The sequence below is a fragment of the Coenobita brevimanus genome, chromosome 46 (genome assembly GCF_032717465.1).
Source record: "Coenobita brevimanus isolate Jiangsu-jjx chromosome 46, ASM3271746v2, whole genome shotgun sequence".
In the NCBI taxonomy this organism is placed as follows: Eukaryota; Metazoa; Arthropoda; class Malacostraca; order Decapoda; family Coenobitidae; genus Coenobita; species Coenobita brevimanus.
This window is the reverse complement of record NC_136999.1, coordinates 3,282,277-3,307,193: the sequence shown is the minus strand read 5'-3', so window position 1 is coordinate 3,307,193 and position 24,917 is coordinate 3,282,277. Positions and strand designations below refer to the sequence as shown.

Sequence of the window (24,917 nt, the reverse complement as noted above, 5' to 3'; positions counted from 1 at the left end):
CCCATCCCACCACACCCCTTCAATCATATAATTTTTTTAATACTTGCTATTTCCAGACAGCTTTATTCAATTAGCAAAGGCTTTTAAAAATGGAAGGGTGCTTTATTTAAGCAAAATAACATGTGCAAGCAGCAAGAATAAAGAAAAATAACATCCTGGGGCTGAAGGAGTTAATATGAAACAACAGTAAAGGAAGCATATCTCTGGGATCTGGGTTAGTAAAGGTTCTAGGGTGAAAAGAATTACAGTAGGTGTCTGAGGGTAGAGGTGGGGGGTTGGGATCAATGGCATAACTTCATGGATGACTGTACACCTGAATATATTTCACGTGGCTTCAATCAGGGAAGAGTAGCTTTGTCCACATCCAACTTACTTTGTACAGAGGATTACAATCATCTTGCAAATGACAGGTATACCTGGCCACAAATGAGGTCATGTTTAGATTATCAATGGTGGCTTTATCAGCTGAAAGTGGAGCATATTTAGATAAATCATTTACAAGCCTTAATATTACCCATGTGAGTAGAAAAAATTGTATGACAAGTTCAACTGATGAAAAAAAATATATATTCAACAATATCTAATAACTGGGGAAGTTACACTCTCTGATTTTTACATACAAGCGGTCCTTCATTTATATGCACCAAAAACTGCTATTTCTCTGCCATCAATGCATCTTATATAAAAAATGATAAGTCCAATACAGTATGTATATATAAATATACTGTGTTAGTTCACAATGTTATGGTGGTCAGAAGTCTAAATTTATAAGTGAGCTGGTAATTTCCTATTCAATCCCTTTACTCTGATGACATAATTTTCAATTTATTCTTGCTACCTCTTAGTGATTTTAGTATGCTTAAGGGAGACCTCACTGCAACAGTGGTTAACGGAGTTTGTTGTTAATTCCTTCACTACCAGTTGTCTCTCAGAGACAAAGAAAACTGTTTGGTGGTAGTAAGAATAAAATATAAAATGTCAACAGATTTAAGAGCATTTTTTTTATTTTTTTTTTTTGTTCTTTTTAATGTAAAGTCATTCAACTGTCAGTAAACATCATTAGGCTGTAGAACTTACAAGTACAGAATAAGAATGGAACAAATCTTAATGGGGAAAACAAAGTAGTCCAGCTAACTGTTAGCATGATATGTATCAACACTTGCCATCATGCAAGGACAATGACCATTAGCTCACAGGACCATATTCTTGTATGTTGGGGAGGCTCTCTAAGACCACTTACTTGCCAGTTTATTTTGGGAAGTGGTGTATTACTACAGTATTGTTCTGTATGTTATTTATGCCATTTACATTTATATAAACCACTTCACTCCATGGACATATTTTGCAATTCATTTCCCCTACCACCAGAGGTTGCATTCAGGCTTAGGGGAGACTTTTCAGACTGGAAAGGATAGATACAGCCTTTATCAACCTCTTCACTAAAAGAGATCTGCCCGTTTGATGAGTAAAAACATATGGCAGTACACTGACTAAAATTCTAAAATGTTATATGACTGAAGGCAATAAAATGACCTAAATAACACAAACAGGAACAGAAATATATAGCAGGCAAAATAAGTTGTAAAGAAAGAGGTGCTATAAAGCCTCCTAAAAACAAGAATATGGTTCAAAGTGTTGAACATGAAGGACACACCAACAGCTGGTGGTGGCACCATTACAGGTCAACGTAACAGCTGGGATCAAATATACACCCAATATTTGGGTGTATTCTTGTTGACTTTAGAAATTTTGTAACTTATCCTTTGATTAATTTTGCATATTATGCCTTAAAACCCTCTTATATTGTACATAGATATCAATCTTTAAATCTGATGACTTTTTTTTTTTTTTTTTTTTGCTACCTTCAGATAGTTTTATGAAGCTCTGAGGAGCTATTTAGGGTAATGAGGTTAGAAACAGTCTCTATTAACCCCCTCACAATATGACATCCCTCCCTATGAAGAATAAAATCATCTTAAGGTAACAAGGAAAACTGTGCAAAATAACATCACTGGATTCATAAGACATAAACAGCATATAAGAAAATAAGGTGAAATACGCAAAATAAACAGCTATAGAGGAGGCACAAATCTCCAATGTCAATGATAATACAGACCACTAGCATTCCCTCAGCCCCAGGACCTCATTTTTACTTCATTCTTGCCTCCACTTAACTATATCATTCAAATTACAAAAGGCCTGAAACTGGAGGGATCTGATAAAACCCCCATCAACCCTGTAACTACAGTGAGTCCATTTTCACCTGACACAGACCCATTACCTCTTTTCAGCTTAGCTGATGGCCGGTCATATTCAGACTGGAAGATAAATTTAACAGTAACCAATGAAACTTATTCATACTTCATAACTAAGGTGTATCAAATTTTATTTAACCGACCTAGTATTCTAGTTGTGATGGCTCAATTCTGTCTGATAAAAATGAACCAGCTATAGTAGGGGCTTTTGTATTGATATCTAGTGGTAAAGACTACAATAAATATGATGTCCTGCAACTGATGGCTTAACTCCAGGTGCTCAATGCATGTCAGATTAGATAAAGCAGAGTATCTATGTAACCAAAAGGAGTGAGAGGGGATGCAACCTACCCAGTCTCTCTTACAAAAGGATCCTTTCTCCCCAAACATGTGGGTCATATATACAGCTGCCTCAAAGTATTCATTTTCCCATGATAACTATGGTGTATGCAGTGATCCTTCACCTACGGTATACCGGGGGGAGGGAGGGTCAGATTCGCCAATGAGTCAGAAAATCAAGATTATTGAAAATATGCATGTGTTGTACATAAGCATGCACACACTTTAACTCCGACTGGCTGTCCTGCATGTGTATATGTACATAAGTACACATATATTAATCTCAGCCTCTGTGTCTTCTTGTACCCTGTCAAATCTTTGAAGCCAAACATGAAACTTCATGCAATAATATTTTTTTTTTTAGTTTACTTTAACCATACAGTATTACAGTATATCATTCATAAAGCCTCCAACATGCCTGCATGCATCGGCCTTGGTCACTGAATGGCAGCTATCCATGCTGCTTGATCTCTGGCAGCCTCCCTTTTCAGCCTTTATCCCTGAGGTCACACCCTATGACTTCATCTCACATCACTCTATCTGCCTCTCACAAAATTACCCCCCACATGCACAATTCTCACCTTCCACACCCATCTGTCATCCTCCATCCTCTCAACATTCTCAAACCATCTCAATCTATCCCTCCTCATCACAACTCTTGAATTGCAAACCTTGCCTCCCCACACCTCAAATTCAAGGGTACACTACATATCCATATAATCATTGTCATTTCTGTATGTTTGAGGCTACTTTAATTTTCTGGTAAACTTCCCATTTCAACCACCTACTGATCTGAATTACAAAGTTAGATTCCTTCAATGGCTTTTGGTGTGATTTGTCTGAATCTGATATCCATTTCCATCACATATTATTTGTACAGTGCTTTAAATAGGACCTCCTAACCCCTTGAAATGAGCAATTTTAAACAAAGCTAAATGAAAAAATAAACAACCAAACATGACCAAAATATCCTGGTGTCTATAAGGCAAACATCTCCACTGTTGATGGTGGTCATTTGATTTTCTGTCAGCACTTAACTTACACCAAAAACACAATCTCAGTTATTGTCAATTTGCAATGGGAATGATGTTAGGAAAAACTGTTGCAATTACCTGTACTGTACTGAGATACTGGTTTTGAATATCCCACATCAGGTCAAGCCCATATGGTCAAAACGAGAATACACTAATACTTATTATTCCAAAGATTTTTAATTATCCTCAAGGCCAAGAGTCCCAAAATGCTATGCTAGCATAAATATCAGAGTCAAATTTCTTCAAGGTCTTCAACTTCTGTTGAACATTGGGTATTACGCACTTTCTTTTTACTTCATCCTTTGTACACCAGCAGTCAGTTTGCTTATATATACCATCCACTCACTCGATATAGTTCTGCTCTTGGGTGACTCTCCTTTCAGCCCTTCCTTCCATCCTCCCCTTCTATATTTCCTTCATTCTTTCCTCTTCCTTCTGCCTATATGTGATTTTGCACTTCCTCTTGTCTTTCTTCCCTCTTCTTACACTGGGTGACAAGCCAAATGGTTTCCTGTACACCAGGAAACCATTTACTACACTGGGTGGTAACCATATAACCAAATTATGGCACCTGGTGGTTCAGTGGGTAATTAGGGCACTCCAGTCAGACTGAGCCTGTGTAGGTTTATATCCAAGGGATGGTTGGGGTTTACTGCTCACGTAATGCCACTCGGAGATGAGTGAGGATGGTCATTCTCATCTTAAATGTCAGGACCAACCTGCCTAGCCCTGGGCTCTTATGCTCCTTATGGGGCAACACAGGATTAGATGATGATGATGATGATGATGATATATATATATATATATTTTTTCCTGTACTCCAGAAAACACTTTACTATGCTGGGTGGTAACCATATAACCAAATTATGGCACTTGATGGTTTAATGAGTAATTAAGGGAATCCAATCGGATTAAGCCCATGTAGGCTTACATCCAGGGGATGGTTGGGGTTTATTGCTCATGTAATGTCACTTAGGGATGAGTGAGGCTGGTCACTCTCATCTTAAATGTCAGGACCAACTTGCCTAGCGCCGGGCTCCTACGCTCCCCTTCGGACAACACAGGATTGGATGAATGAATGAATGATACATACATATATATATATATATATATATATATATATATATATATATATCACTTAAAGAAAGGAGATAGAGAAAAGTTAACAAAAAAACAAATGAAACATTCTTTGCTGCTCAGGCAGCTAACAACTGATCGGGACTGACACTGAAGTAGCTGGTCTGAATGTAGGTGGTCAGTTAATCCTGAGGCTGATTAATTCAACCACCTAATTGAGGAGTCACTGTATAGTTTACGGCCAAAGCACAGCACAAGCAGTCCCCTTTTAAGTCTCCGATGCATTCCAAAACACTGCAAAATTTCCATACAACTGGTACTGTCAGCCGGGCAAAATGAGTAGCCTACACCAGCTGTGAAGGTAGCACTGGAATTTAACAGGCACTTTTTCTTCTGTAATTTACTGTGGTTTTAATTGCAAAAATATCCAAAGGGCAATTTATAATTACAGTAAACCCTCTCTAATTCAAACCCAAATAATTCGGAAATCGGTTAATTTGGATCTTTTCTGACCACCAGACAAATAATTTTAATTTGGACAGAAATTTGAATTAAGAAAGACAAGTCCGAGACAGATTCCAGTGATATGTGGATGTGAACAGTTTTTGCAGTGATAAGTCTAGTAATAAATGTAATTTTTAAGAACTGTACAGTACCTTCTGTACAGTTAAGTGTACTGTACTCTACTACTGTGTTGCAAGACTTCAAGATTTGACACTATGTTATTTATTGTATTGTGCACTCTTTGTGTATAAAGTAATAATATACTGTACTGTTCAATGTTTTGTGAAAAAGCCATGTTTTAGTGAGCGTGGGTGTGATTTGGAGATAGGGGCAAGTGTGAGCTCCAATAATTCGGATTTTTTAATAAATCGACATGGGGTTCCCCCCAATTAACCCAAATTATAAAGGGTTTACTGTAATTTATAATCTACAGCATTTTGGGTGCTGGAGAGGGACTCCTTCATGCAATGACCCTAACATAAAAATTTCTCTTTGCTCCCTCACTATTCCCCAAAAGGTGGAAGGTGGACTGAAGGAGAAGGGCAACTTTAGCCTTCTGTCCATAGAGATCATGTCAGATGAGCTTGTGGCCATAAGAACAACTGTACTGTACTACGAGTCAGAGTATAAATCAATACATACATCTACCATACCTGCACAGTTCGCACATTGTATTCATTCACTGACTTTGTCCTAGCACTGAAACACTGCCACATGTATGCTAAAATTCATGAAGAGAAAGTAATACTTTGAGGCAACCAAATAAGACAGTACAGTTTCTTTATGAAAAATCTATTCCAGATGTAGACTGAATTGTGAATGATATGTAGTCATTTCACATCTAATATTATATTCCTTAAATTTCAATAGCCTGGACTGATTTTTCCAAAACTTTAAGAATATCACATCCTACTTTGTAGAAATATTCCAGAGAAAAATCCTTAAAGTTTTTCCATAATCACTTCTATTAATTTTAATTTATGAAGCAGGGTGTGACTAAAACTATACCCACTGGTGTTCCTAGTAAGCCTGAATATAATCAGCAGAGCACACCTGAACCCAACAATATACTGACCACTTCCCATTACAAATGCATATGTCAAAAAACAATCTACTACATACAAACACACAATGGCAGTGCTTTGGTTTGCTTCCTAGTTTTAAACCACTTCAACTACAAAACAGAATGCATGGTAATTCATGTGATAATGAGAAAGAAATTGCACCCCAAAACAGTAAAAGACTGATGTCTTTAGGAAGATATCTAAAACTACATAATTTTTACTGAAAAAAATGTTCAGCTACTTTACTGCATTAAGAGAATCATGTAACAAAATTTGTAATCATATGAATTACTGCATGGTTAGGTTTGGCACAGAACAGCAGGTCAACCAGGCATGGAACCCCATTTACTATTTACTCAACAGATTATTGCAATGAAATGAACTTCACTAGGTATTGAAAGGTCTTCACTAGCTGCAACACATACGTACAAATCAGAACTACATCAAAGTTCACAAAATGAAAATTTTTTTGAAAGGAGCAATACCTTTAAAGTACTGCCTGGCCAGAATTGATGATGATGGTACTGATATTTCACTACTAATAATGCCTTGGCAGTGAGCAAGCTAGTAACGGTGACTGAATATTCGTTTCCTTTTGCAGCTAACAATCAGGTACAGATGGCATCGGACTTATAGCTAGTTTACACAAGTTTCGCTCGTGTGAGATGTATGCCTCGAGTGTCTCTCTATCGGCACGAGTGAAGCTCTGGCATGTGAACCGGGAGGGCGGAATAAAAACAGCTGCACCTGCCCTCCTCCATCACACCTGTCCAACAAATTCATCTCATCACCTGCCAGCACATCATACAAATTTGTCTTCTGAAGTATCTCCACGTCTTACAAATGTGTTTTCAGATTTGCAAACTTACAGTGCCTGTCTTCGAAACTGTCTTCAAACCCAACAACAAATTAATCTCCAAAACTGCCTTACAAATGTGTCTCAAGATCTGTTAACACCTCTGGCCCTATCTGCCAACTAATTAATCTTTACACCTGCCAGCATGTTGTATAAATTTATCTTCTGAACTTGTCGTTGTCTGCCAACTAACTAATCTCCACGTCTTACAAAAATGTCTTCAGATTTGCCAACATACCTGTCTTCTGAACTGTCCTCATATCAATCATCATATTCCGGTCCACAACTGCCATCACATGTATTACAAATGTCTTCTAAACCTGTCCTTGTATCTGCCAACAAACTAAGCTCCAAACCTGCCAATATATGGCAGCTCTTACAAACATGTCCTATGATTTACCAACATACATGTCCTCATATCTGCCAACAGCCTTAACACCTGACAGAACATTTGCCTTACAACTGTCTTCCACATCTGCCCTTACATCTGACAACAAAATTATCTTCATACCTGCCAGCACATCACCATTACCAACATACGGTATTCAAATCTGCTGGTACTTGTCCCTATATCTCCCAACAATCTCCATGCCTCTTGGCTTATCTGTCTTACAGATATCTTCCAAACTTGTCCTAAATCTGCCAAAAATCTAGTCTCCAATCCTCCCAACATATCTGTCTTACAAATGTGTCTTCTGGACTTGCCCTAATATCCATCAACAAAACTAATCTCCAAACTTGCCAATGTATCTGTCTTTTAAATGTGTCTCCTGAACTCACCCTTTTATCTGTCAACAACAGATCTCCACACCTACCTTACAAATGTCTTCAGATCTGCAGGCACACTTGTTCTTGCATGTGTCCTCACACCTGTCTTTTGTGACCAGATTTACCTATCACTCAAATCAGTGATATTCCCTCTTAAAGTACTGACAATTCATTACAAATATTCATATGCAGTGGAGATTATGCATGCACAGCTTACACATAATTCATCACATACACAGACCTACTGTAGGTATCCCATAATACTCTACCTTAAAATCATAACCCTCTATTCCACTAAACATACATGCAAGATACTTTTTTCTTAAATTTTTTTTTAGGTATTTTCATTTTTTTGTGTGCTTTCAATATTATCATACATTTTAGGTAAGCCCAAAACAATATAATAATAAATTCCATTACAAACATGAAACTGCTAAACTTTTTTTTAAGTACAATTCATTCTACACAATATATTAAATTCAACTGGGTCATTAGGATATTCCTGAAACCAATTATTAAAGGCGCTATTTCCAATGAAACAATTTTTCTCATCTTTCACTACACACCTACAGAAATCTCATTATGTTTAGTATAACATACCAGAGAAAAAAAAAAAATATTTATAGGTATATTTCAGGAATGTTGAATCCAACTTTAAGCCATCCTGAGAATATTGTGTAATAATCAACGTTGCACAATCTGTATTCCATTCCCTTATAACTTGAAGAGTGAGTGGGAGGCAGCATCAGTCAACAATATTGGAGCCACTTTTCTTTTCCATCCTTGGCACTCTAAACGAACTTGCCCTTCTTTCAAGCCACCTTTGGTATAGTCTATCACATGTTATCACTGAGATGCACTTGGTAAGTTTGGTTAACCTCTTGTCAAGCTAGCTAACAGAGGCTTCAGCAGTAAAAACACTGGTGGGAAGTCAGTGTTTTCATTTTACAACTCATTAAGTTCTTGAAAGCTACCCCACCATCTGATGTACTGTATAACTATTACTGTATGAAATAACTGTAGAAAATGTGTGTTAAGTTTTCTCGATTAACAACACTGTACATGAGATCTTTAATAAGTAACAAATGAGCATCACAATGTGCTCAAGACTAGGCAGTCTGATATAAAATAAGCGGCAAACATGCCTCAGTTGGGAGGCGAGTAATGCGAGTAGCTCCATGATGCACCATTTATGTATTGTTATGTGTAAACTATCACACATTATGTACTTTCTTCACTTTGTCTTATCATAAAGATGTCACTCTCAACACACTTCATGCTGTTCAATGCAGATGAAATACTTATGGATGAGATGACACTGGAAGCTATTCATCTTGTGAGAGTTGTCAGCCGCTGAACTTGAAAGACTGGTGTGGCTGGGCTCAAATACACCCAGTGATCACAACACACACGGACGGGAGTGGGAAGGCCAGCCCGGGGCTCACTGACTTGCTAAAAAATCACTGAGTAAGTAGAAACAAAATCAAAGTTAACTATATCGATGTTCAAGCAACTGTGTTTACTATCAAAGTGAGCCAACCACTTCTTCCTTACTCCACAAAACCTTACAGATTTTCCCAACCACAATGGAATATATCTTTCTTTCATGGCTCAGTTCCCATATTCTATCACGATATCACTTGCTTTAAGAAAATTATTGCAAAAGTGTTCAACAAAACTGCAGCCATACATGTTCATCAGTACCATAAATCTTGAGTTTCTAAGCATCCAGCTCATACTTGTTTTGAGCATGAGTATTTGATTTAAGATTAGGCATTAGATGAGATAATGGCACTCTCTGTTGGGCAGCTAAATATATGCATTCCTAATATAAGCATCATTCTCTGGCTCTCTAATACAAATTGGATCCATACAAAACTCGTTATAAAATTGCAAAATGAATTTCTCGTCTAAAATTAAAACAGGTGACACTCAACACTAAACAAATAAGCTAGAATAACTAAAACCAACCATCAAGAATTAAAAAGGCCCCTCAGAAAGTCTGCCAGCCTGTTGGATGCTCTGCGAAGGCCGCCCAGGCACCCCTCCCCCTCCGGCACGCCCCTGTGGTGAGAGCACCAGGCAGGGCAGCCCCCATGGCTCATAAGTCCCATATCTTGGGCTGGAGGACCGCACAGAGCAAACTCATTATGCCCTGAGGTGGTGACACACAAGAGAGATGCGCCAAGCCCTGAGTTACCCATCGAGTCAAAGCCCGGTGGTGGAGTGTTGGTGTTGGTGGTAGTAGTAGTGATGGTGGCAGAAGCCCTACCACTACTGTTTATGCTGCTGCTGCTACTACTGCTGCTGCCTCTAGCTGAATAATGGTGGAGGTGAAGGGGTGATGGAGACCTGGGACTGTGATGATGGTAATGTGGATGATGATGGTTATGAGCAAGAAGCTGATGGCTGTTGTTATGCTGAGCCATCATGTGGTTATTCTGGTGGTAGTGATGATAAGGAGGCTGTGGGTACTGAGGCCCTAGATGCTGACGGTTCTCTGGGGCACTGCAAACATCACTTCCCCGAGCAAAAATTCCTATTCTGCTCCCTTCACTTGATAAACCAGGATCAAGGCTCCCACATCGTCCGTCTCTAGGGTTCACTGAATGCTAGCAGCGACGGTTTCTCCAGTAGCTCATGTAGTCCTGAAAAAATATATCAAATGCATTAGATATATGAGCTACAGTATACCTTATCCTGTCCTCTACACAAGATGTCCTGTGATTAAGGTCCAGTAACCTTGCTGTAAAATCCATGATATTCAATTTACTTTCTGTTTTATAAATTTATCATCGCCCTGATCCTGTTCTCCATATTCAAACAGAGTAATCTAAAATACAGCTCACTTTGATCTTTTCAGAGCATGAATTGGAGGGGAAGTTACATGCCATTTTCAATTTACCTACTTGTCTCCTACTCTACGAAGAAGACACAAGACTTTCTATCACAACTGATCGGCAGTTACCGGTGCATTCCTATGACAATACAGGATAATCTACATAAATTCAGCTAGTGGAAGGAAGAGCAGAATAAAAAATAAAGAAAAAAGGACTAATAAATAAAAGAAAAAAAGAACAATAAATAAATAAATAACAGAATTACTGAATTAATTAATGAATTAATGGAGACTGATTCAATCCTGGTCACTACACAAGGTCTAACATGAGCTGAACATCACCACTTAGCAGCAACATGAATAATTTGAAAAACATATTATCTTACTAAAGTGATTAATCTTTTCAGGCCAAGGACATTTTCTGTAATGTATTCTGGTTAACAGCAGGTGACTTTACTCAGTTCTGTAATAACATCCTCAGGGTGAATTGATCTGACAACTTACTGACTGCTTCAGTCTCAGTGTGTTCATCCATCCATCCATCATCCAGTCCTATGTTTCCCCATGAGGAGTGTAGAAGCCCGGGACTAGGCAAGTTGGTCCTGACATTTAAAATGAGAGTGACCAGCCTCACTCATCCCTGACTGGCATTACATGAGCAATAAACCCCAACTGTCCCTTGGATATAAACCAACAAAGGCTCAATCTGATTGGAGCTACTTAATTACCCACTAAACCACCAGGTACCATAATCTGGTTATATGATTACCACCCATCGCAGTAAATGGTTTCCTGGTGTACAGGAAACCATTGGGCTTTGTCACTCAGTGTAGAGTCACCCATAGGCAGAAGGAAGAGGAAAGAATGTGAGAAAGAAAAACAGAAGAGGGAATTTAAAGTCACCTGTAGGCAGAAGGAAGAGGAAAAAATGAGGGAAAGAAAGACAAAAGAGGAAGGAAGTAAGAGAGGAAAGGGTGGACATCCAAAGTAGCACTACATCGAGTGAGTGGATGGTGTTCACCTATTAAAAATATTTTCAGTATTTTATCTCCAACCAGATCTAAAAACAATGTAAATACCCTATTCCCACAAGAGAAAATGGGTGAGGTAGGCTCCAGAAACAGTGGAGTGAAGATCATTTCATGATGGTCTCCCACATTCTGGAAGTGCACATTCTAAGAGAGAGTGCAGCATCCAGGAGGTGGAGGGAGAGGCGGTGGCTGAATCGGTAGAGAGGCGGCCTGCGGTCCTAATGGACCCAAAATCGAATCCCGGCTGGAGCAGGGAACAGTTTAAGGATTTGAATTTCCTAAAAAAAGCAGACTTTCCTGATCTACCAGATGACCCGCCGACATGTCGCAAAAATACCCCCGCTAATACCAATACACAAGTCCTGTATGAGACGGCCCTAGCATGTATTCAATATGGATTGGTGGGTGTTAGCGCCGAAGTGGTGACATGTGGAGGTGTAAGAGGACTACTTGGCCTTGGAATAGGTCTCTGCCCCCAAGAAATAGGCCCTGAAGCCTTTGCCCAAAGTCGGACACTTAAAAAAAAAAAAAAAAAAAAAAATGAGTATCATACAGACACCAAATGAACAAACTATGAGCAACACAAATAATCACACTGTGTACTAATGTGCACAAAGTGACACTCAAGCTGCACCACTGCACGGGACTAATCCTCCCAATAGCTCAAAAGCTGAAACCTAGCCTATGATGCAAGGAGTATTTCTAACTGTGTTCAGTCACAAATATTATCAGACACCAGCATGATACAGAATCTGCATTCGATGATCCAGAAATGATTCATTACAAATAATCTGAACTTGGCTGTCCAGTATATTCATAACAAAGAGGATGCAAGCAAGCAAACTTATGAAACTGTTGCTTCATAATCCTTCATCACAAAGTTTCTTCCAATATTTTGTCTATTCTTTTCTTTTCTGACTCAAAACATATTCAGTAATAATTGTACTATTTTAGTACACATCATTCTGACTTACCTGGAAAGTAACCGAGAACTTCTCACTCTGGTAGCGGGTCAACTTAATGCTGCGTCTTACTTCATTTGTCACAGGTTCCTTGTACCCTCCTTTCCTGAGTAGGGAGTCAATTGTCTGCTCATGGTCCCAGCCTGAAACAATAACATGTAGCTGAGCTACTGAATGTGTTTTTATTACCAACATCCTACCCAAATTATGCTTTTCTTTTAATGGCAAAATTCTGGATTTTAACCACTTAATTTTCAGTTCGTTCGTTTTTGAAGACAACGACATGCTTGAACGTGTCGGCCTTGGTTACCTAATGGCAGCTCTCCATGTTGATCAATCTCTGGCAGCTTCTCTATTCAGTCCCTTATCCCTGAGGTCACTCTCAATGACCCTGTCCCAGGTCTTTTTCGGTCTACCTCTCACAACCCTACCCCTAACATTCACGCTTCTAACTGTGATTTTAGAAAGATGAAAACTTCAGCTATGGTGTTTTTTGGCTGTTAGCAGTCTGTTCACAGTTACAGTGAGACCATGTTTTAATGAACAGGTTTATACCATACTTCAGATATAACCAACACCTTGATCTTACCAGACAACTTTTATTAAACTGTGTAACAAACCAAGGTCCACCAGAGGTACTTGTTAAATACTGAGCCCAGGCCCTGTATTCTCTTCTTTTCATTATTATCTATTCATATGTGGGCCAACAATAGTTATATATTAATCACTGATCTGTTATAGTGGTAGGTGGGGGCACTCACCATCCATTCACTCGATATAGTGCTGCTTTGGGTGTCTGCCCATTCCTCTCTTCCTTCCTTCCTTCCTCTTCTGTCTTTCTTTCCTTCACACTTTCCTCCTCCTTCTGCCTATGGGTGACTCTACACTAAGTGAAAAGCCAAATGGTTTCCTGTACACCAGAAAACCATTTACTACACTGGGTGGTAACCATATAACCAAATTATGGTGCCTGGTGGTTTAGTGGGTAATTACAGCGCTCCAATCGGACTGAGCCTGTGTACTGCTACCGCAAATTTACTTAGGACCTCCCCCCCCCCCCCACAAGGTATTAAAAAACACAGAAATCATAGTACTGTATATCACAATGTTTGTTCATGAAATGCCATTCATTAATATGAAATCATGTTTCTCTTGATTTTCACGACCAGTTGGATGCGTTTTGGCATGGAATCAATTAATCTAAGGACATTTCTTTGCACCAAACATTTGTCAGTTCATTCTTGAGGTTGTCCAGATTGGGTGTCTTCTTCTCTGCCATGATTTTCTTCATCTTTGCCCAGCAGTTTTCTATTGGATTTAGATCCAGACTGCTGCCAGGCCTGTCAAGGACCTCAATCCGATTATCCTGAAGCCATTTTGTCACCTTTCTTGACTTGTGACATGGAGCTGAATCATGCATGAAAAAGTCGCACCCATGAATAACAAAAAAGTTTAACAAATGATCTTTCAGAACTTGAATGTACTGGTCACCATTCATCATCAAGTTCTTAGGATGAAGGTAGAGGCCTCCCCTTCCCATTTCACCTGAGAAACACCCCCATACCATTACTGATTGTGGGTGCTTAACAGTCGGCACCGTGTAAGCAGGGTCATATTGACAACGGAGGGCAGGGCGACGAACCTTGGCAGAACGCACCTGGAACACTTGAAATGTGCTTTCATCAGAAAACATAACTTTTCTCCACTCATCCAATGTCCAGTGTGCTTACTTCTTGGCAAACTGAATGCACTGCTTCTTCATGTGGTCAGTAAGAGGCGGTTTCTTGGCTGTGACGTGGCTTGGCAAACCCAGCTCCTTCTGCAAAGCGGTGTTGGATAGTTCGAATTAAGACGTCTTGTAACAGCTAAGAATGCATTCTCTTCAATTCTGATGCTGTCAGTCAAGGATTCTTGATTACTCCCCTCTTTAGAAGCGTATCTGTACCTCTGGAAGTTGTCCTCTTCTTTCCACCGCCATACTTGTGCTCAGGTACGACATCAGGTGGCAGGCCGCGCGCTGCTGCAAGAATCTTCATGACGGTCGACTTTGCACATCCAGTACGTTCACAAATAGTGTTGATAGGGACATTATCCTGCCTCCATGCAATGATACGGACCCTCTCACCCTTGAGCAGTACTTTCCAGGCATGACAACACGACTCTAGGAAAATAACAGGTCAAACAGTAATGCATACGAAAAAAAGAGGGAGGTGCAAGCTTGGAGTGACAGAAACATACACTCCCACTTCTCGCTTCTGGCCAAGCACTGATGTGCGGAGTATTTCACCACCTCCTGCCAACACTAGAGGAGTTGCCAATTACTTCTTGCCCCCAAAATTCACTTGGTTGTGGTGGAAACACAAAGCAAAGACAGACAACTCTCCCAGAGCAATTCTGTGTGTAGGTCTCAAGTCAATTTGCGGTGGATGTAGATTTATATCCAAAGGGTGGCTGGGTGATTATTGCTCACATAATGCCACTCAGGGATGAGTGAGGCTGGTCACTCTCATCTTAAATGTCAGGACCAACTTGCCTAGCCCTGGGCTCATGTGCTCCTCATGGGTCAGCATTGGATTGGATGATGGATGGATGATTGATATGTTATATATTAGAGAACACAAGTGAAGCCCATACAATACTGATTACTTGACATCTGATGACCTGTGCTATGTGAGGTACCTACCCAACCATGTCCAATACAGCAGGTCTTCATTAGACACTGTACATGACAAACTACTGAATACACCATCTATCCTTTCCCCCAATTAGTCTGCTACTGTGAGGTCCCACTGTAGCAGTATCGCACTGCTACTGTAAAACCCCCCCCTCCCAAGTCTGATACCTAAGGCAGAAAATGATGGTACAATTTGATGGGAAATAGTATGCAATTAAAAAAATTAAAAATCAAAAGCAAAACCAAATCTCCTTGCTACCAATTTCAGATTAAAAAAAAAAAAAAAAAAAAAAAAAAAAAAAAATATTATTTTCGGGTTTAGTTTCCTACACAAGTTACCATTTCAGTACATACCACTGGGAAAAATCAACACTGAAAAATGTAAAAAATTAAAAATTGCTTTTTTCCTAACTATTCTCACCAACACTGTAAATGGGATGAAATGGTTTGACACATTCAACCTAAAGGGGAGACAGGAACTAAACATTACCATCTATGGTGCCTTCCTCCCTATTGGTAACCCTCCCCAACAGACATATCTGCCTCCAGGCTACTTTATCTTCACATACCTCTCTCACTCTATCAAGCACTCCTCTTCCTCTTCATTCACTTCCATACCACACAAGCTCTGTTTCAACCAACTTCCATTCACTACTTCTTCAGAAACCATAACTTTATGACAGATGGCCCTGCATCACCCTACCCTGCTCTGGAGCCACCTCAGGAAGGTAGGTGGCTGTTCTCTTGGCTCCACGCTCATTTAGGAACTCAATCCGAATGCCGTGAGTGCCGATATCCCAGTCACGGTAATCCCGGCCATCTTCAAAGTGCCGGAGTATAGACACAGATACTCCTAGCCGGGGAAGTTCATCTCTACCTATTGGCTGGAATCGGGAGTCCTTAAATGCACTGAAAAACAATAAGAGTCTTATCAGTAAAAATAAAGTCAGTCCTAAATTACAATTCTCTATCATAAACTTGGGCTGTATGGACACTGCTACTCCTCACCCTGCCCTAAGGTGAGAAAGGAGGTCTGGATGATGATGATGAAGAATTCACACCTTCTCTTCACTTAAAGTTCCTCGTGATTTACTTTAAAGTTGCTCTGAAGTTAAAATAAAAGTCTCTGGTGCTTTTAACACAGAAGTATGTCTCACTTAACCCCTTCAATCAAATGACATATAGTGTATTATTAACTATTCTTGCTACACAAAAACAATGTCATTCATCTTTGGGCTGACCTCTTCAAGCGAAGGGGAAAATGAACTCCATATCTAACCTCTCCAGTTTGAAAAGTCTCTCCAAAGTAGAAGAAAATGGTCTGAAAGTAACAAGAATAAAATGGAAAACACCTGCACCTCATTACCAGGTTGATGGGGACAAGATTAATTCTACACACACCCTAGACTCTTGGTAGATACTGAGCGTAAAAGGAAAATTGCACTTCACTGGATATCAAACTCTTGAGCAGAATCAGTATGATCTTGAAGTCAGTTTCCAATATATATGGGTCTCAATCCCTTTAGCCCCTAAAGACCAATGTCTGACAGTCATCAGTTTTGAGTTCTGCTACATTAAGTCCTAACACTGATGATTGTAGAGAGGCTGAATATACAGTAAAAGTCCTCTCATTTGGCATCTTTGGGACCAAGCAGGTGCCGAAAGAGCAGAAACTACCGGATAACCAGGAAAACCAGCCAGAAAGTTTGTAGCAATCACAGTGTCTAGCATGTATTACTGGTCAACCCTAAGTACTGAATCTGCCTTCTGTTTCTTAAGGTTGTACATAGTGGAAGACCTCACAGCGAAATCTTCCATTATCTTCTTCTTACGAATACCCACCTCCAATTTTTCAGTAATTCAATCTTTTTGGTGATAGTCAGTACCTTATGGGTGCATTTTTTCACAACACCAGTAGGCTTTCCACTAGTAGAGGCCATGGTGCAATAAAAAAAGATGATAACCATAAAATAGCACAACAAAGTTTTTGAAAGGTCCTGCTCACAAAACCAGACACTCACGAATCATGATGGGCGACAGCGCATGCAATGTAGGTCGGCAGAAATCTTTAAACGTGCTAAGTTCAACTTTAAAACACATTAAGCTGTGGGTGAAAAGTTCAAACTTTCGCGCCAAATTGGACTTCAAAACACGCTAGATATAGAAGAAAATCTAATATTTATTGGCGCTAAATTATTATGAAAAGTGATAGATGTAGTGGCAACAACACCAAATTGGTCGATCAGCTCAGCATATGTGCCGAAAGAGCAGAGAACTTTGGGACTATACATGAAAACCGCAGAAAGACCAGAAATACATACTGTACAACTAGATACCGAATGAGAAGGCTTTTACTGTATACAGTATACTGATGATCACAGACTGGCTGAATATATACAGTATACTGATGATCGTAAATAGGCAGAATACTGTATATATATCTATCTTGCACAATTTTTTATTTATTTAGTTATTTTTTACTTTCATGTGCATTCCTTCAACTTGTTTCAGGCCAAGGTATATAATTCATATTAATTTTAGTGATTTCTGTAAGGTTATTTGGCAAAAATAACGTATTTACCAAATTTTCCTATTTTCGTTCTTCAGTGAGGGGTGACTTTTTTTAAAATCTTCGACAGTTGATAATGTGGTAACCATTTGACATATGAAAATGAAATACAGTAATCTTTCGATTATCTGACGTAACAGAGACAAAGACTCGTCTGGGTAATGGCTCCGTCCGGATAATGGACTTCTCCCCTGGTCCCCCTTTGTATGTAACCTAACTCCAAAAGCTAGTGTAAAAGACCACTACAGTACACAGTAAAACACTTGTTCCTGTTGTTCAACACTATCTAGTCAAGCAGACAAAAACCACAGCCATGCAATTACAATACCATGGTCAAGCAGCCTTTAGCAGATGCTGGGTAAACTAATCCGCCAGACACGGTGACACCACTGGGCTACTCACGCCCGTCCAGGTGGAAATTTTTCGCGCGACCATAATTTCCGCCCGGAAGCAAACTTTTGTCACGATATTATGAAAAAATGTATGAATAATGGTACTCAACAGCCACATCACAACATCCGGGTAATGGCTGTCTGGATAATCAAAAGATTACTGTGTATATTTTCAGGTGTGTAAATTCAAGCTCATGAAATTTATGAAACCAAAAGTTACCTCGGTGAATGCTGAAAAATTGGACCCGAAATGCAGCTGAGGGGACTGTCAGGGTGGGAGATTTGCAGTCTTTAGCCCTTAATCCCAGGACAAGTATTTTCTCTTCTTTATACTTTCAGACTATTTCATTCAGATTAGGAGAGACTCTTCAAACTGGAAGGGTCTAATGACTTCAATACAAAACTTTCTTCCTAGGTTAAATAAACTGTCCTCTGGTGATGTGATTACGATGAAAAATACATGCCTGACTTGAAGAGGTTAAAACAAGTTTTGTAAGGCAACCTAGGGCAATGTTTCCCTGTATTTTCTAAGTATCAAACCTGGTGACAAGAAAAACTGCTAATTAGCTCAAACCCTCCTCTACCACATCAGTCAAAGATGACTGTTTTGCTACCATTACCGAATATTATACAGTACTTTTCAGTGAGACATCAATAGTTCATATTCATAATTAGGTTGACTGCTACTGTTTTTTAATTACTGTTGGCACTGTGTAGATCCCTGCTCAACTGGGTGTATGTTCATATGCTGCTGAAAAACTGGAAGAGATAGTATATTGGAACACGAACACAATGGAAGTGTTTAAAAAAAAAAAAAAGCCATGAAAATGCTCATCTCACACCACCTGCAATGCCGTTTTTTCAAACACTCCTGGCGGTCGGTAGGGGCACCCATCATCCACTCACTCAGTGTAGTGGTACGCTTATTTTTGGTACCTCTACACTGAGTGACAAGCCAAATGATTTCCTGTAAACCAGGAAATCATTTAATACACTGGATGGTAACCTTATAACCAATCTGAATGTTGGATTGAACATGGATGTGTCATGTCTCTATGGTTGTTCAATCTGTATATGGATGGGGTTATAGAAGAGATACAAGTCAGTGCAGTGGATGCTGGAGCAGCCCTAATGAGAGAGGGAAGCACTTGGAAACTTCCTGTATTCTTGTTTGCAGATGATACTGTATCCTTAAGTGAAGACAGAGGGGAACTGCAAGGCTTGGTGAATAAGTCTGGGAGTGTATGTAAGGAACACCATCTAAAGATGAATGTAAGAAAGAGTAAAGTTATAGTCTTCAAGAGAAATAAAGTCACTGAATGTACAGTCACGTTGGATGATGATGAAATGGAAAATGTGAGTGCATTTAAGCACTTGGGTAGTATGATGTGTACAAATGGAAGTTTGGAGGATGGAGTGCTTGAAAGGGTGCAACAAGGAAGAAAGGTTGCTGGTTCTTTGAAAGCAGTGTCAAGAAATAGATAAGTGAGCAAGGAAGTAAAAATATCGTTGCATGACAGTATTGTAATGCCAACTCTAATAAATGGACGCAAAGCTTGGACCTTGTTCGAAAAACACAAGTGAGAGCAGTGGAAATGAATTATGAGACAGAAGCACATGGAGTTACATGGAGAGAGAGACTGAAAAATGAGGAAGTGAAGAAGCACCGTGGTGTGGGTGTGGATATGATTGAAAGCGTTACAAGAAATACACTGAGGTGGCTTGGACATGTGGGGAGGATGGAGAGCAAGAGACTTATGAGGAGAGTGTATGTGGGTGAAGTGGAGGGGGGGAGAGGGTGGGGGAGGTCAAGGATGAGATGGAGGGATGGCGTGGAGATGTATATGAGAGAGGGGTGTGTGGGCTGAGGGGAGGGCAGTGAGATGGCAGGGAACAGGGCAACATAGAGGCAATTGGTTTGTGGCCACCCTTACCAGACTGGGGCGTCTGGCAATAGATAGACAGATAGACAGACCTTCTGCTGATCCTTAGTAGGGATAATTTTAGGTTTACATCATTATCATCTCCAAATTCTAGATGACCATGACAAAATCATCTCCCAGTTACGGGTCCTCACGTACCTCACCCTTTCCATTTCTTGTTTTGTCATTCTACTTTCTCCACCCTCAACAATGTGCAGTTCTGCTCTCTTCTTCCGCCTCCTGTAATCTTCCCTTTCTAACAGTATCCTCATTATCACTTTCCAACACTTTCTTTGGCATCTAGCTACTCACATTTTTCAAACAATTACATCCAAAATACATAATTTATAAGACATGGTTTTTGAGGAGCCTAGAATGGACTAAATGCTCTTGCACACTTCATGTGTCAAAGGTACCATAACAAAAGATGATCATTAACTGTAAAACTGTGAAATATGATTAACATAATTATGGCAAAACTAAACGGGCACTAGGCGAAGAAAAATTAACCCACTTTTCCATCTACAGCTTGTTATTTACTAGCTTAAATCACTCCACAAACATACAAAACAGAAAAGAAATGACATGGAACTCAGCTTAAACTTATTAGGGTTCATACTCCTTCAGTTCTCTGAATATCTTCTTGCACCATATGTCAGCAGCCAGCTTTTGATATGGTACTATGTACTGTACTTATTTATTTTAACAAATTCACACTGCAGCCAAGATGGCACAAAAGATGCAGTACTTAATACAGCAGTTTAATTTACTAAAAATACACCCAACCATGGAAACACAATACATAACTACGGGAGGCCGAGGATGACATGGAGGGATGGGGTGGAGAGGTATATGAGAGAGGGGTGTGTGAGTTGGAAGCAGGGCAATGAAATGGCGGGGGAGAGGGCGACGTGGAGGCGATTTGTTTGTGGCCCCGTCAAACGGGATTGAGGCGTCTGGCAATAGATAGATAGATAGAACTTGTAACTGGACTGGCTGATGTGTTTCCCATCCCCAAGGGGTACTTACATCCCAGGTTAAAAACCACTATTATTATGTGGTCTAGGATTTACAGCCCTTTCAAAACTAGAAGAATCATGTAGTTTGGGATATAAGGTTCTTACAGACCTGGAAGTATTGCATGGTTTGATATAAGCTCCTTATGGAACTCAAAGTGTAGTGGTCAACAACTGAGCACCAGGTTAAGCATGCAAGAACTGAGAAATTATCCACAAAACAAGACAGATGGGCATTATTCAACCCTACTGCAAGTTTCAAATAAACAAGAATAAAATGCATGAGATGGATGAGAACACTGGACTGGAAAGAAAAAGGTATTACAGTAAGACCTCACTATAACGAACTAATTTGGGCCCAAGCCATACAGAAAAAAGTGAAATTCCGATAAAAGCGACATCCAGACTTCCCCCTGCTAACCCCAACTTTTTCTAATATATCAGACATTAGTCTGGACTGCACCAATGGTTTTTAAATTGTCTTCACTACCATTGCAGTACTGTACTGTATTACACATTCACTACAATAATCAAATGGTATAATATATATAATAATACTGTATTGTACACTGATAAACATGTCTTTTATTTACCTTATTGTGGTGAATATAGCTGAAGTGGTCAGGCAGTCCAGACTGCTTCTGGCTTTACTGGACATTTTCCGATATATAGGAATTTAGTCCAGTACAGTATCTCCTCGATTCCGATAAAAACAAATTCCGGTCTACTGAAGTCCGTTATATCAAGGTTTTACTGTACAGTAATTTATCATAAGGCAACATACCTAGTAGCTGCATATTCCCGTAATCCTGCATGCAAGTTTATGTGACTAAATGTTCCCATGCAGCCTCGTAATCGCTTGTCCTTTCCGATCTTCCATGTCACAAACAATGGACTGAAAAAGAATGATTGACAATTGATATATGCATAGATTTTTAAAGTAAATCATTATATTTTTCTAAAAACATTAAGTCATCAAGAAAGCTGCTAATCAAACCTGTTTCCTACTTGACATTCCATATACTGTCCATAAATCTGCATACTAAACAGAGTGTCCTCATATAGCAAACTTTCAATTAACATGTTTTTCACTCTAAAGCAGGTAACCAACATACTGGTACAAGCACTTTTAATACAACACACCACTGTTCATTATTACGTACTCAGATGTGCAATGATGGGAAGGGTTGATACAACCCACACTATCAGTTATGCAGTACCCCATTAATTACTTTAAACTGTATGTCTAAAACAAAGAAATATCCAGTTACAATATTAAATACATCCGACACTTACTTGCATCCTTGAATATACAGTAAAAGTCCAATATTTTGGCATCCAATTCCCCGGCAAATCTGACATTTCGGCAGTTTTGAGAAATAGTCCCATTTACGAAAATCTCCGATCGTTCGGCAGATTCTCTGATTTTTTTCGTCAGTCTTGAAATTCTCCATGAGGCTCGCCAGCTAGCTACCCGCCTTTACCCGCCTTAGTGAGTGAGATAGTGAAAGTGATGGAACGAGTCTACCACTGCCATGAAGCTCAGAGGCTAGCTCTTTCTCCTATAGCATAAAGAGAGGACAAACATGTAGTGAGTCTAGCATGGGAAAGAGAATCTGTTTCGCCATTCCTCCGAGTTGTTGCCGTGCTGCTGCCGACTTCTCTTGATTCTTCTGTGTGCTTTGTGAACTTCGTACCGAAATACAGTAATCACTCCAATATCCGGATCAATAGAGCCATCGGTAGGTTCGGATATTGGTTTTGTCCGGATATTGGGCCCCAGCTTATGGACTTGTACTTACGGACCCTAACACAGAGAAACACCTATACAACTCCCTCCGGACATGCATAGCACCTATTTAACACCCAAATCACACCAATAAGGCACATAAATGACTGAAATAAATGCAATAGACACATAAAATGTGGGTTTAGAAGTATGTTCATACATTAATAAACATTCTGGTACTTATGGACTCTAACCGAACCTAACCTAACCGAACCTAACCGAACTCTGAAAAACACATTCCTACTGCACATGCATGAGGTAAGTTTAGTATGGAAAGAAGTACAGTATGACACTTTCTGGTAAGTATAGTATGGGAAAAAATACAATATGAAACATTCTGGTAAATATAGTATGGAAAATAGTACAACATGAAACATTTTGGCTACTTACAGCAAGTCCCTGGCCACCTCGATGAATAACCGCCTCCTCTCGGACTCTGACAGTAAGAACGATTTCCTGAAGCACTTGCACTACACTCTTCCTGAAGTCTTGCACTGAACTTAGTCACTAACACACAGAAGTCCGTTCTTTTCACAGTGTTCACTTTAGTCCAAATAATGTTCCATTAAATTTAAGTGTTGCACATTAACTTTTCCCAAGTTTTCTTAAGTTTCCAAAGCCAAAACAAAGAAGGTTAGTTACGTTAAATTTCTTTTCTACTTAGTCTTTTCTCCCAACTTGAAAACCTTAACACAACACACCGTTTTTTTCACTGCACAACACTCAAAATTCCCGTGTGGTCTAGTGGAGAAGTTCTTGCTGTTTATTCACTGTCAGAGCCCGAGAGTATCACTGGCAGGCGTCCAAGGGGTGCATCGGTGGGTAGTGGTGATGGCATACCGACTACAGAAGACTCTGAAGACAGCCGCAAACTCACGTCGAGCGGTGACTCTTGTCGCGGTGAGAGACAGGCGGGAAGTGGGGAGGATGCAGCGGCGCTCTATCGGACGTCAGAGGAATGACGAACCAAAACAATGCTCTCACGCGGCGCGCGCGGCAAGTTCAAATTATGGACGGCAAAAAATCGATTTTTTTTCCCAATTTTTTTGGATTTTCGGACCATTTTGGGAATGTTTGATCCCAGGACGATAAGGTTCGGTTAGTGGGGATGTTCGGATATTGGGCGTCCGGATATTAGAGTGATTACTGTACCTCTGAAATTACTATTCGAGTGTGCTGTAAGCACCGTAACATCAGACAGGAGCTTTGTAACACCTGAGTGGACCAGCCGTGTGTTGTGAACAGTATAAACATCTTCTGCGTGCTTTGAAAATGGCCTCCACGTGTGGAAAGTTAACTGGTGTTAGCAAGAAGCGTACACATAAGATGTGGACTTCTTCCAGCAGTAGCAGACTCCAATCAACCCCTTCTATTGTACATATGTAAATAAGGAACCTACTATAAGTTTAGGTAAGTGCATGTGAACTTGTAGGCCTACTGTACCATTACATTTATATACAGTATGTTCACTAATTTCTTTATTTTTCATATTCATGTATAGTACTGAATTCATTACAGTATTGTACGGTATCAAACAGTATACAGTACTCTCTCCAAACACATTTGTAATGATATGAGTAATGATGATAGTGTTCACCGAAACATATAAGGTACTGAGTGGGTAGGGTTTTCGATAATTTGGCAATTTTGATATTTCGGCACTTGCCTGGTCCCATAGATGCCGAAAAATCGGACTTCTACTGTATATATTTATATATATATATATATACAGACAGATATAGATATAGATATATCACCGTGGTAGGTGGGGGCGCTCACCATCCACTCACTCGATGTAGTGGTGCTCTCGGGTGTCTGCCCTTTCC

At 39.7% G+C, this 24,917-nt stretch overlaps 1 protein-coding gene across 1 annotated transcript in view; it reads right to left on the bottom strand.

Annotated features, from left to right (window-relative positions):
• Positions 1 to 10,509: 10,509 nt before the first annotated feature.
• The window catches only part of LOC145398619 (uncharacterized protein CG5902), a 39,986-nt gene continuing 25,578 nt past the window's right edge, over positions 10,510 to 24,917 (bottom strand). Inside the window, exons 4-7 of the mRNA XM_080271433.1 lie at positions 22,087 to 22,197; positions 16,107 to 16,312; positions 12,742 to 12,872; positions 10,510 to 10,545 (exon numbers count right to left, since the gene is read on the bottom strand). Coding sequence (XP_080127559.1) covers positions 10,510 to 10,545; positions 12,742 to 12,872; positions 16,107 to 16,312; positions 22,087 to 22,197 — 484 coding nt within the window. The remainder of the gene's footprint in view (positions 10,546 to 12,741; positions 12,873 to 16,106; positions 16,313 to 22,086; positions 22,198 to 24,917) is intronic.